At 36.4% G+C, this 12,334-nt stretch overlaps 1 protein-coding gene across 1 annotated transcript in view; it reads right to left on the minus strand.

The window, feature by feature from the left end:
* LOC149814617 (peptidyl-prolyl cis-trans isomerase CYP38, chloroplastic-like) overlaps positions 1-12,068 on the minus strand; it is a 55,951-nt gene extending 43,883 nt beyond the window's left edge. The window contains exons 1-2 of the mRNA XM_089990204.1: positions 11,882-12,068; positions 11,594-11,736 (exon numbers count right to left, since the gene is read on the minus strand). Coding sequence (XP_089846330.1) covers positions 11,594-11,736; positions 11,882-11,996 — 258 coding nt within the window. The 5' untranslated portion in view covers positions 11,997-12,068. The remainder of the gene's footprint in view (positions 1-11,593; positions 11,737-11,881) is intronic.
* Between the last annotated feature and the right edge of the window lie 266 nt (positions 12,069-12,334).

The following is a 12,334-nucleotide window of genomic DNA, read 5'->3' on the forward strand; positions in this document are numbered from 1 at the left end:
GCTAGAGCAGATGGAAGTGCAAGGTATCATCATAGTAACAAATACTGCTGATGTTTTGAATATCTCACGAAAAAAAACACCATAAAAACATCAAACGAGATATTAACGTTTTTTTTTTGTGAGACATTCAAAATCTCACTTAAGCTGAATATCTCGCATTTTTTTTTGCAAAATCTTAAAAAGACGCTAAAACAATGTGAGTTGATGGTGTAAGCCTTTTTTTGTTCAATACCTGGTATTGAATGCTCAGCATGACTGCCATGTAAAGCAGTGAATGATGGCAGGCAGCATTCATTGCTGCTAGCCCTTGCAAAATGGCATGCTACGCTGTCCATAGGCAGGGAAGGGCATCACCTCGTTTTATAAAATGTGGGAGGCCCTCCCTTCCTAACTCTCTTCGATATGAGACTATTTGAAGTCTCTTGAAAGAGAATGTAGATGTATCATGCAGTGCTACTAATTTTTTTCAATATCCCATTAAACTTCTCCCACTGGTTGCATAATTCATGCTCTTGCCCAGTGCAATCCCTCACCCCCCCCCCCCCCTCTCTCTATATATATATATGCTGAGATTTTCCAATTTATTTTCTGAGAAATATGTATCTTTTGAAAATCACCTGAGATATTCCTTTGCCAAGAATATCCCGAGAATGAGATTTGTGACTATGGGTATTGTTGCAGCACTTGACAGTCATATAACTGGATTTGCCAAGTGTAATGGATTATTTTTTCTTATTTTATGCTCATCTTTGAACAGCCATATGGATGGATGGAAGCAAATATTATGATGCATTAAAGGCACCATTGTCCACTAGGTTAATTTATCAGTGTTCTTTTTCTTGCCTGGCATGTATGTTGTTAGTTCTCGTGATCGAATATCATGCCATGGATGTAGTATTCCTAAAGGCTTTTCAAAGCAGAAAGATATTTGCTTCCTGCATCAGTATATAATTTATCATTGGAATATTCTCGTGGTGTTAGTGCCACTTCTATGAATTTCATTAATAACATGAGAACAAAGCACATTCTGCTCATTAGTATTTGATTCTTGACATGCACACAAGCAGCACAACTCACACAGACAATATAGCACTAGCTTGTGCATGTCTTTTATGTTATTTAATTGGAGGCTTTTCTATATATCTTTGAACTATAATGTGATCATTCACATCAATGAAAGTACAATCCCTCTCTTCCCAAGCATCTCAATTTTTTCCTCCTTGAAGAGGTTTCCTGTTCAATTTTAGCTCTGTAAATTGCACTAATGTGCACAAACAACCAGTGTTGTAAGTAATCGTTACTTTGGGCCTAATCGATACGATACACACCTTTATCGAGATATGGGTGTGTATTGTAACTGTATCTGGTGTATCTTACGATACACCCCTATCTCGTACGATACACCCGATACAGGGTGTATCTTACAAAACACAATTAATGCATTTTATGTTGCACTATATTCTTCTTCTTTTTTTGAAATATACAATAAGACTCCTTAAGGTGAGTTTGTGTTCACTCCTAAAGAACTTGAGAGTGATTTAGGGCTTGATTTCTTGCAAGAAGAAGAAGTCTTCATTTTTTTTTAACTTAAAAAAATTTTGGTTATGTAAAATTTTTAAGTATTGAGAAACATTTGGGGATTTTGTTTTTGTTTATGTAAACATGCACTGTCATGGATCTTATGACTTGTTAGTTTAGTGTTGTTTATTATTTCATAATTTACATTTTTCTTATAAGATATGCATGCCATTCATAGCAGCTCATGGAGACATTGTAAGGAAATAGAACCCGAAATGGAACTTCAAAAAGAAGCTCACAAAAGATCTTTCTCAATGAACACAAAGGTTCATTCAACACACTCACAAGAACCAAAATACTCAAAAGAGTGCACACACCAAGAGAGAAAAATTTATCTCATTAAGATGGGATAAACCCTCAAAAAAAATAATAATCAAACAAGAAGTAAAAGCCCATATTTATAGGGCTGAAAAGAAGCTAGAGTGGGGGAGTCATTGGGCTCCCAACAACTCTAATTAGAGTCGTTGGGAGTCCAACGTCTCCTATTGCTGCTTTATGCTTTATTGACTGAAAAGTCAATAAAGGCATTAAGCCTATTTGAATGTCCAGAAAATAGAAAGTTATTCTAACTAGCCTAATTCTAACTAAACTAAGAAACTAAACTAAAAAAAATAAGATTACATATGATGAAGATATCTCGTATATGAGATTAACTATGAGATTACAATTTTTAACACTCCTCAAACTTACGGTTGGACAACCGAAAGTTTGTCTAAGAGAAAATAGAACTGGGGAGCAACAAGGGGTTTGGTAAAGAAATCGGTCAACTGATATTCTGATGAGACATATGGGAGATCAATAGTGCCGCGTAGAAATTCCTCTCGTACATAGTGACAATCCATCTCTATATGCTTCGTTCGTTCATGGAATATCCGGTTGCTAGTAATGTAAATAGAGTTTTTGTTGTCGCAGCATAGTTGTGATGGTCCTGTAGCCATGTGGGAGGTAACTTAATCTCTTGGAGAAGCAAGAAGCAAATTGTTGTTGCTAGGTCAAGTGCTGAATCAGAATATAGAGCTATGGCCCAAACAACAGCTGGATTAATATGGGTTCGAACAGTACTAACTGATCTTCAAGTGAAGGTTTTATCTCCTATGGTGATGATGTGTGATAACAAGGCAGCCACATATATAGCGAATAATCTGGTATTTTATGAGAGGACAAAACATATTGAAGTTGACTGTCACTACATACGAGATATGGTTCAAGCTGAACATATCTCTACCAAGCATGTAATCTCTGAGGATCAAGTTGCAGATATTTTTACAAAGCCTCTTGCCAGGCCCAGTTTCTCAAAATGTTGCGGCAAGCTGAGCATGCTTGATATCCATGCTCCAGCTTGAGAGGGGGTGTTAAGATAAGTCGACTAATTAGAGTTTTATTCATGCTTAAGGTTGTTTTTTATATTTTATAAATAATAAGGGACCTAATTGTAATTTTATTCTTTTGGCTAATCTCTACTTAAACAGGAGATTAGACCTAATTTCAAAGGGAAGAACGACTTTTCCTCTCTCTCTCTCTCGGTTCTCTACTGTACCAATCTACAAAAATAACAAATGTTGCAATATTTTTCTTGCAAAAATATAAAGAAACAAGATTCAAAGGTTTTAAAATTTAAAAGACTAAAAATAGAAAAAATAGGCTTAAAATATAAAAAATAAGATTTTTTCAGAAACTATCATGAAAATGTTGTGATATTATCTCAATATTTTTAATTTTAGCAATACATTGAAAACATCGAGATATATTGCCGATAGTTTTGTCTTGATCTAAAATACTGACATTATCGTGATATTTTCAAAATATCAACAATATTGGTAACTATGCCTAGATATAAACCCACTCATGTAATTTTCCAGTAGGAGAACATTCTTTTGGATAATTAATGAAATCTCCAATTAAAAGTGGGAACTAGATATAGTAGAATCCAAATAATTTGCATTGCCACTTGTCTGAAGGTCTATTAAAATTAAGCTGATCCTTTTGCATTTTTGCGACCAAGTGAACCTTGAACCTTTCTATGTTCCCATGTGTCTTCTTATATTGAAATTTATGGTACACGTGCATAATTTTTGCAAATAGAAATATCCACCAGTTCCCAAATACCAATTCATATAAGGCCCTAATCCCCTTCTTCAAAACTTTCATCTACCTACGATAACAAAGAGCATGTTTAGAAAAGCTTTCAGATACATGGACAAGGTAGCATATATTAGATGGCTGCATTGCTCAGTTGCTTTTTGGTTTATAATAGATAACTTGTCCAGAAGAGAGGAAACACATTGCAAAGAATTTTCTGAATTTGATCAAGATGTATTTGAGATCCAGCTACACCTTACAATAATGATCTGATTCAATATTGGAACTGATAGGGCATTAGCATTTTCAATCGTTTTTGATGACCATATCAATAACGACAAGATATATGTTAAAATGTACCTATTATATATATATATATACATATATATATATATATATTCTGTTTATTACATCAATACCCGATAGGGGTATTTTTGTAATTTCACAGTTGTTTTAGAAAACAACTATTTTTTCCTTTTTTGATCAAATGTAATTTTTATTATTTATTTTTTTATTTTTCTTTTTATTATTTTTGAGGACCAAAAGGGGCTCCAACATAGAAGTCGTTGGAGCCCCCAACGGTCACAAATGTGACCGTTGGGGGCTCCCAACGACTCTATGGGAGCCCCCTTTTGGCTCTCCTTTTGAGGCCCTTTGGCCCTCCTTTTTCCTCCTCCTTCTCTTGTATAAATAGGGGTGATCCCCTTGTGTATTTTCATCTTGGAGAGCTCCTCTCTCTTTTCAATAAGAGGCTTTGTATATTGTTGCCTTCTTAAAGGCTTGTGCTTGTATTGTCCCTTCGTGGACTTGTGATATTTTCTCTTTTATTCATTGTTGTATGTGCTTGTATGCACTCTTTATATTTCCGCAATATCTCATTACATGGTATCAGAGCCACTCGATTCTTGAAGGAAAGGTGTGGTTCGTGTATCTCTTATTTTGGTGGACATCTTCTCACTTCTTGGCAACATCATGGAGACAAAGATTGATCTTTCTTTCAAACTCAATGGAAAGAACTATATGATGTGAGCATCGGCAATGGAGAATAATCTCAAAGGGAAGAAGCTTTGGGGTTATGTCATGGGGACCGTTCCGGAACCGAAGCTTATGCTCACAAAAATGGAAGAAGATCAAGAAAAAGCTCTTGAGGGAGATGCTCGTCTCAAGGCCATTGAAAATCATCAAAAGGAAGTAGAAGATTGGGAAAGCAATCACGCAAAAATCCTTGCGTGGTTTATGAACAATGTGGAGCTTAAGGTATGTGCTAATATAGCTAAATTTCGTCGAGCCAATGAGGCTTGGTCCTTTATGAGGGGTATGTATACCCAAAAGGATCTTGCAAGAGCATACTTCTTGCAAGAAAAAGTTAGAACCACCAAGCAAAGTGATTCTAGCATTCAAGACTACTATAGTGCCCTTAACCCACTATGGGATGAATTGGCTCTTTTAGAGCCAAAGTGGGTTTCTATGGAAGATGTTGATTTAAGACAAAAACAAATGGAACAAGAGCGATTGTTTCAATTTCTTTTTGGGCTACGCCCCGAATTTGAGCAAGTGAGATCCTCACTTCTCCATAGATCTATTTTTCCTCCTATTGAGGATGCTATTGCCGAAATCACTCAAGAGGAGACAAGGCTTGGCATGAGTAAGCATGTTGATGAAGTCCTTGCCGTATCCAAACCGGGTAACAATGTTAGAACCTATAAGCCTCCTCATTTTGGGAAACAAGGGAACTACAATGGAGGAAGAAAAATGATTGTTTGTCATTATTGCAATGAGCCGGGTCACATTAGACCCGTTTGTCCAAAGCTTATGGGAGCCTTCAAGCCTAAAGTAGCCTCTCTTGAAGAAACCACCTCCAAAGAAGATGAAGGCAAAAACAATGACATTAAAGAAACTCTTGGACAAATATCTATGGCTCTCCAACAAATGCTTAAAGTTTCTTCCTCCACATCGGGTGCGGCCATTGCTTCGACATCATCACCCAGTACGTATTCTTGGATCCTTGATTCCGGAGCTTCTTTTCATATGACCCCTCATGAGAATGCACTTAGTGATGTTTGCATCAATTCAAAGGACTCTTGTGTCTCAACGGCCGATGGAACTTTTTTGAAAATTTCAAGTATTGGCTCTTTTAAAGATTCTCAAAATTTTTGTGTTCCAAAAGTAAGAGTTGTTCCCAAATTAAATTTAAACCTTTTTTCGGTTTCTCAAATTGCCGACCATGGATGTGAAATATCTTTCTCATCTAATGGTTGCTTTGTGCAGGATCTCCGGTCCGGGAAGCGGATTGGGCAAGGCCATAGAAAGGGAGACCTCTATTATATGGACCATCTTGATCTCCCTACAAACTTTTTTTGTTCTTATGTCCAAGAAAAAAATATGGAAACTTGGCATAAAAGACTTGGTCATCCAAGTTATTCCAAAATGTATCTCTTTCCTTTTGGAAACAAATTTTGTAAGGAAAAAGAAATTAATTGCAAAGATTGCATTTTTGGAAAAATGAAGTCTATTCCTTTTCCAACTAGATCTTTTTTCTCATCAAGGCCTTTTGAATTGGTGCATTCGGATGTTTGGGGTCCTTCTCCGGTTATGTCTAAAGGGGGTTATTCATATTATGTTACGTTTGTTGATGACTTTACTCGGTATGTTTGGATTTATTTCCTTAGTCATAAGTCGGAAGTATTTACTTTCTTTAAAGATTTTCATAAAAAGGTTCAAAATCAATTTCAAAGTAACATATCTATTTTAAGATCCGATTCCGGTGGTGAATACTTATCTCACGAATTCCAAAACTATTTAAGCCAAAATGGCATTTGTCATCAAAAGTCATGTCCTAGGACTCCTCAACAAAATGGCCTAGCGGAAAGGAAACATAGGCACATTATAGAAACCGCTAGAACATTGCTTGTGTCTAGAAATATTCCAAAAAAAAATTGGGCGGAAGCCGTTCTTACCTCAACCTATCTAATCAATAGAATGCCCTCTTCTAAGTTAAAAAATGCTTCTCCCTATGAGAAACTCTTTAAGTTTTCACCCGATTTTAATCGACTTCGTATTTTTGGTTGCAAATGTTTTGTCCTACTACATAAAAGGGATAAGTTATCTCCCAAAGCAATTGAATGTGTATTTTTTGGATATGGTGAAAATCAAAAAGGGTATAGATGTTATGATTTTAAGAATGATAAACTATATGTTTCAAAAGATGTAACATTTCTCGAAGACGAAAACGGTTTTGATAAAATAGAAGAGACAAATGAAATTGATTATGTATTCTTATATGATCTTATTGATGACATACAAGAAGATTCTCTTGAAAACATAGATGACACTCACGAGGTATCCCCTCTTGACATAACACTCTCAAATGATAATAATGCCAATACAAATGTTCATGATAGCAATGCCAATATAAATGTTTACTCAAGAAGAAATCAAGAAAAACCTATTAGTGCCCTCGAAAAATACTCTCAAATTTCCGAATCCATTGAGGAACCACAAGTTAGGCATTCTTCTAGAATATCAATACCCCCAAATAGGTTTGTCTCCTATGACTCTTTAACTCCCAACTATCGGGCATGTTTGATAACTCTACACTCTTATTTTGAACCAACCCACTATAATCAAGCTAAATCTATACCTCATTGGGTTGAAGCAATGCAAGTTAAACTAAATGCTTTAAAAAAGGCCAATACTTGGGAAGTAGTTGATCTACCCTCACACAAAAAACCTATTGGTTGTCGCTGGGTCTTCAAAGTTAAAACTAAAAGCGATGGCTCGTTGGAACGATATAAAGCAAGATTGGTTGCTAAGGGATACTCCCAAGAATATGGTATTGATTACGAAGAAACATTCGCCCCCGTAGCTCGTATGACAAGTGTCAGAACCTTAATAGCTGTCGCATCAACCAAAAAATGGCCTATTTATCAACTTGACGTAAAAAATGCTTTTTTAAATGGAAGTTTAAGTGAAGAAGTTTATATGGATCCACCACCCGGAATAAATATTAAGCAAGGTCAAACACTTCGGCTTTTAAAGGCATTATATGGTCTTAAACAAGCTCCTAAGGCTTGGTATGATCGTTTTAGTGATATCATGATAAAATTAGGATTTCATTCTTGTTATACTGACACTGCTCTTTTTGTTAAAAATGCAGGTTCTAGTATCGTAATTTTGTTGCTTTATGTTGATGATATGATTATCACTGGAAATGATCAAAGTAGTATTATTAATGTTAAAAATATGTTAAAAGATAATTTTGATATGTCTGATTTAGGTTTTCTCAGATATTTTCTTGGAATTGAGGTTGCATATTCTCCTAGAGGATATATTTTGTCACAGATGAAGCTTGCTGCAGATATATGTTCTAAGTCTGGGATTTCTGATGATAAGAAGGTAGAGACTCCCGAGGTTATTAATGCCAAGTTACGGTTAGAAGATGGGGTTCTTCTGGAAGATCCTACACCGTACCGACAACTCATTGGGTCTCTTACATATTTAACCATCACCAGACCAGATATCACTCATGCGGTTCACTCAGTCAGTCAATTTCAGCATGCTCCTACAACCGTGCATATGAGTGCGGTTCTCCGAATCATTCGCTACATTCGGAATACCATCAATAAAGGGCTATTTCTATCCTCCTCTTCCCCTTTGAATCTTCTTGCTTATACTGATGCAGATTGGGGAGGTAATCCCAATGATCGAGTCTCAACTACTGGTTTTTGTGTCTTTTTAGGGGACTCATTGATTGCCTGGCGATGCAAGAAGCAGCAGAAAGTTTCACTCTCATCCACTGAAGCTGAGTACCGGGCAATGGCAACCACAACAATGGAACTTGTATGGCTTCGCAGTTTGCTTAAAGATATGGGAGTTGATATTACTGAAGCCTCCAAGCTGTGTTGCGACAATAAGAGTGCCATCTATATCGCAAGCAATCATACTTTTCATGAACGTACGAAGCATATCGAAATGGATTGCCACTATGTTCGTGACGAATTTTTACGAGGAACTATTGCTCTGCCATATGTCACTTCAGAATATCAGTTGGCAGACTTCTTCACCAAAGCTCTTCCAGCTCCTCGGTTCATGTTTCTTCTCGGCAAACTTTCCGTCCTTCCCCCGTAAAGTTTGAGGGGGGGTGTTAAAATGTACCTATTATATATATATATATATATACATATATATATATATATATATATTCTGTTTATTACATCAATACCCGATAGAGGTATTTTTGTAATTTCACAGTTGTTTTAGAAAACAACTATTTTTTCCTTTTTTGATCAAATGTAATTTTTATTATTTATTTTTTTATTTTTCTTTTTATTATTTTTGAGGACCAAAAGGGGCTCCAACATAGAAGTCGTTGGAGCCCCCAACGGTCACAAATGTGACCGTTGGGGGCTCCCAACGACTCTATGGGAGCCCCCTTTTGGCTCTCCTTTTGAGGCCCTTTGGCCCTCCTTTTTCCTCCTCCTTCTCTTGTATAAATAGGGGTGATCCCCTTGTGTATTTTCATCTTGGAGAGCTCCTCTCTCTTTTCAATAAGAGGCTTTGTATATTGTTGCCTTCTTAAAGGCTTGTGCTTGTATTGTCCCTTCGTGGACTTGTGATATTTTCTCTTTTATTCATTGTTGTATGTGCTTGTATGCACTCTTTATATTTCCGCAATATCTCATTACAATATAATGGTTCGAAGATACAGGTTTTCCTATATATATCAAAGTCTTAGGTTGTCTGAAAGTTTCTCCTGTTTACGGTGCCTAATTGGCTCCAAAAAGGGGTGAGGTGGGGGCGATCAAATGGCGACCCTTCGTCATTTTTTTTTTGCGTGCTCAAGAGATTTAGTGGCGGTCTTGACCGCTGCTAAATCTCTAGGCGGAAAACACGTATTTAGCAGCGGTACAAATTCGCCGCTAAATCTTTTAAAAAAAAACAAGCAGGCAGCGTTACACTGCACGTTCGAATGATTCGAAGGAAAACCCGTTCGAAGATACAGGTTTTCCTATATATATAATCAAAGTCTTAGGTTGTCTGAAAGTTTCTCCTGTTTACTGTGTCTAATTGGCTCCAAAAGAAAGGGGTGAGGTGGGGTTTGAGTGGAACAGCTGGCCTTTTCATGAACACCTTTTGCTAGTGTTTGCGAGGACTGTATTTCATTTGCTGCATTTGTACTTCACTAACTCATCTTTGATATAGCAATCGAAAGTCCAAAAATTGAGTTTAACTCATCTTTGATATAGCAATCGACAGTACAAAAATTGAGATAAATCAACTAATTTCTTTGAGAAAACATACTTTACATTTATTAGTAGACATGACTGAATAGGGCATCTTGATGGCTTCGATCTGCTGACACTGAAAAATCATCAAGCAGTTATCATTGATCAGTGCTGACTTGTCACATATACCTGTCCATGGAGGCTGTACTTGAAGTTTAAATTAGAACCAATGCCATAGAGCCATTAAGTCTCATGATTCCACAGATCAAGAATCTTTTAAGGTTTTCCTTCGAACCGTTCGAATGCGCGGTGTAACTCCGCATGTTTTTTTATTAATGATTTAGCAGTGGTTTTGTACTGCCGCTAAATATGTGTTTTTCCGCCCAGAGATTTAGCGGCTGTCAAGACCGCCACTAAATCTCCTGAGCGTGCAAAAAAAAAAACAACGCAGCATTGCCGTTTGATTGTGCACAATCAACAGCGACCCTTCGTCCAAAATATCTTTAAACACATTACGTGTTTGAAGATACGGATTACTCTATACATATATATATATATATATAGAGAGAGAGAGAGAGAGCACTAGTAAAGTAAATTGAGGTTTGAATTTAGGCAAACTTGGTACATGAAGTGACCTGCAGTTGTAAACTGGAATCCAAGATTTCTGGTTGTGTATACGTCCCTCTACTAATATTCAACTGAGTCAAAAAACAAACAAATAACTATGTTGAAAATTATTATCCCAGCTCAACGATTGAATGCTACGTCTGGTGACATAAGAAAAGCAGGCGCTTAAAAAAAGAATGAAGCATCCAAAAACCTAAACCTTTATCTCAAATAATTATGCAACACTTTCTTAATCAGTGTTGCATTTGTAGACTAATCGCCATTCATAATCTTACCACATAAAGAAAAAGAATAGTGCAATGTCAAGAAGTAGAAAATGGAACAAGACTAGATCATACCAACTCTCTTTTTTTGAGATTCAGATCCTATAAACTCTCAAGTTTAAGTTTTTTACACACCTAATACTAGACTATTTCAATATTCAAGAAAGTCAAGTACGAAAGTATCACTAAAATACAGTTTCTATTCTCTACCAAGAGGACAACTAAACCTTTACAAAAATTGAGTTCCTCTTAACCTCCAAAAAAAAAATTGTATAAATTTTTAACTTCATCTGTTAGTGTCATGTCACAGTAATAGAAGAAATTTTTATTATCAAAACTAAAAATAGCCATGACGGATTCGGAGGCATAAATGTAGGTCAATTAATCCTGCTGTAGAAAACACAAAGTATAACATTAACCCCAAGCCTGTTAGATACCCATTGTAATTTACCTAAATTTGACAAGCAAAGCAGCATACAGTCTCTATGTTACAGAAGACTGGAAAATTCCCCAATAAGTTTAAAGCACACGGTAATCAATATTACACTTCTACATGTATCTTTAGAGTGAAAGTTACCAACTAAATTGCCATGAACAATTTTCATTCTTATCTGCCTTAACAAGGCGATAATTTTGTTCCTTTCTGAAATTCTAAAAACTTAACTCACTAATCCTTAGGACATTGACACAATAATCCTATGGAAGAAGGAAACAGAAACAAAGAAAAACCAACGAAGCAAAAACGGCATTCGACAGAAAAAAATGCAAAAAATGCGTGAAATAATACTGAAAGGAAACCAAAAACCATGAAATTGTTGGTACCTTCTCAATGTGGACTTCAGATTGGCGTTTATCCGTTTTGACATAACTCTGCCTCTTCACCATTTGGGAATTCTCGATAGAACCAGCATTGTAAACGACAGAAGTTCTTGTTGAACCTATCTTGAATAATCTCATCGATGGTTCTGCTCATAAAGAAATATCATGGAAAAAAGAAGTCATTTATTCGCCATGGAGACCATCTAGACATAGCTCTGCAGAATTATTTGAAAAATGCAAAGAACTCCTCAGGAAGAGCAAGGAAACGAATGGCTGGGAGAAGATTCATACCCGAATGAGATAAATCGCCAGGTGGGTATGTCCAGAGAGAGGTGGAATCGCCATAAAAGGACTTGGATTTCAGTGCGAGGGCGAAGCTAGCTGAGAGGCACTGATGGAACGCCATTCAGCTCTCTCTCTCTCTCTCTCTCTCTCTCTCTCTCTCTCTCGTACATATAAGTTTGGATTAGATAACGGTAAGGTTGCATGCCATAGCAACTGGAAACAAAAAATAATAATTTTGACTGTTGCTTTTTTGGTGCGTCCTTTGGATAAAAATCACCCAACCTAACTGGATTTTTAAGGTTTTCAAGTCTCAAAACCCTTTTCACGTAAATAAAGCCTTGGATCGATCTCAACCTTACATTTAAAGACAATCCTTTAAAAGCCGTTCATCTTGATGGATCTCGGATACATAAAAAATGTAAATATATGGGAGCTGATTGGAAAACTATAAATACATGT

This window comes from Nuphar pumila, chromosome 15 (genome assembly GCF_984573655.1).
Source record: "Nuphar pumila chromosome 15, dmNupPumi1.hap1.1, whole genome shotgun sequence".
In the NCBI taxonomy this organism is placed as follows: Eukaryota; Viridiplantae; Streptophyta; class Magnoliopsida; order Nymphaeales; family Nymphaeaceae; genus Nuphar; species Nuphar pumila.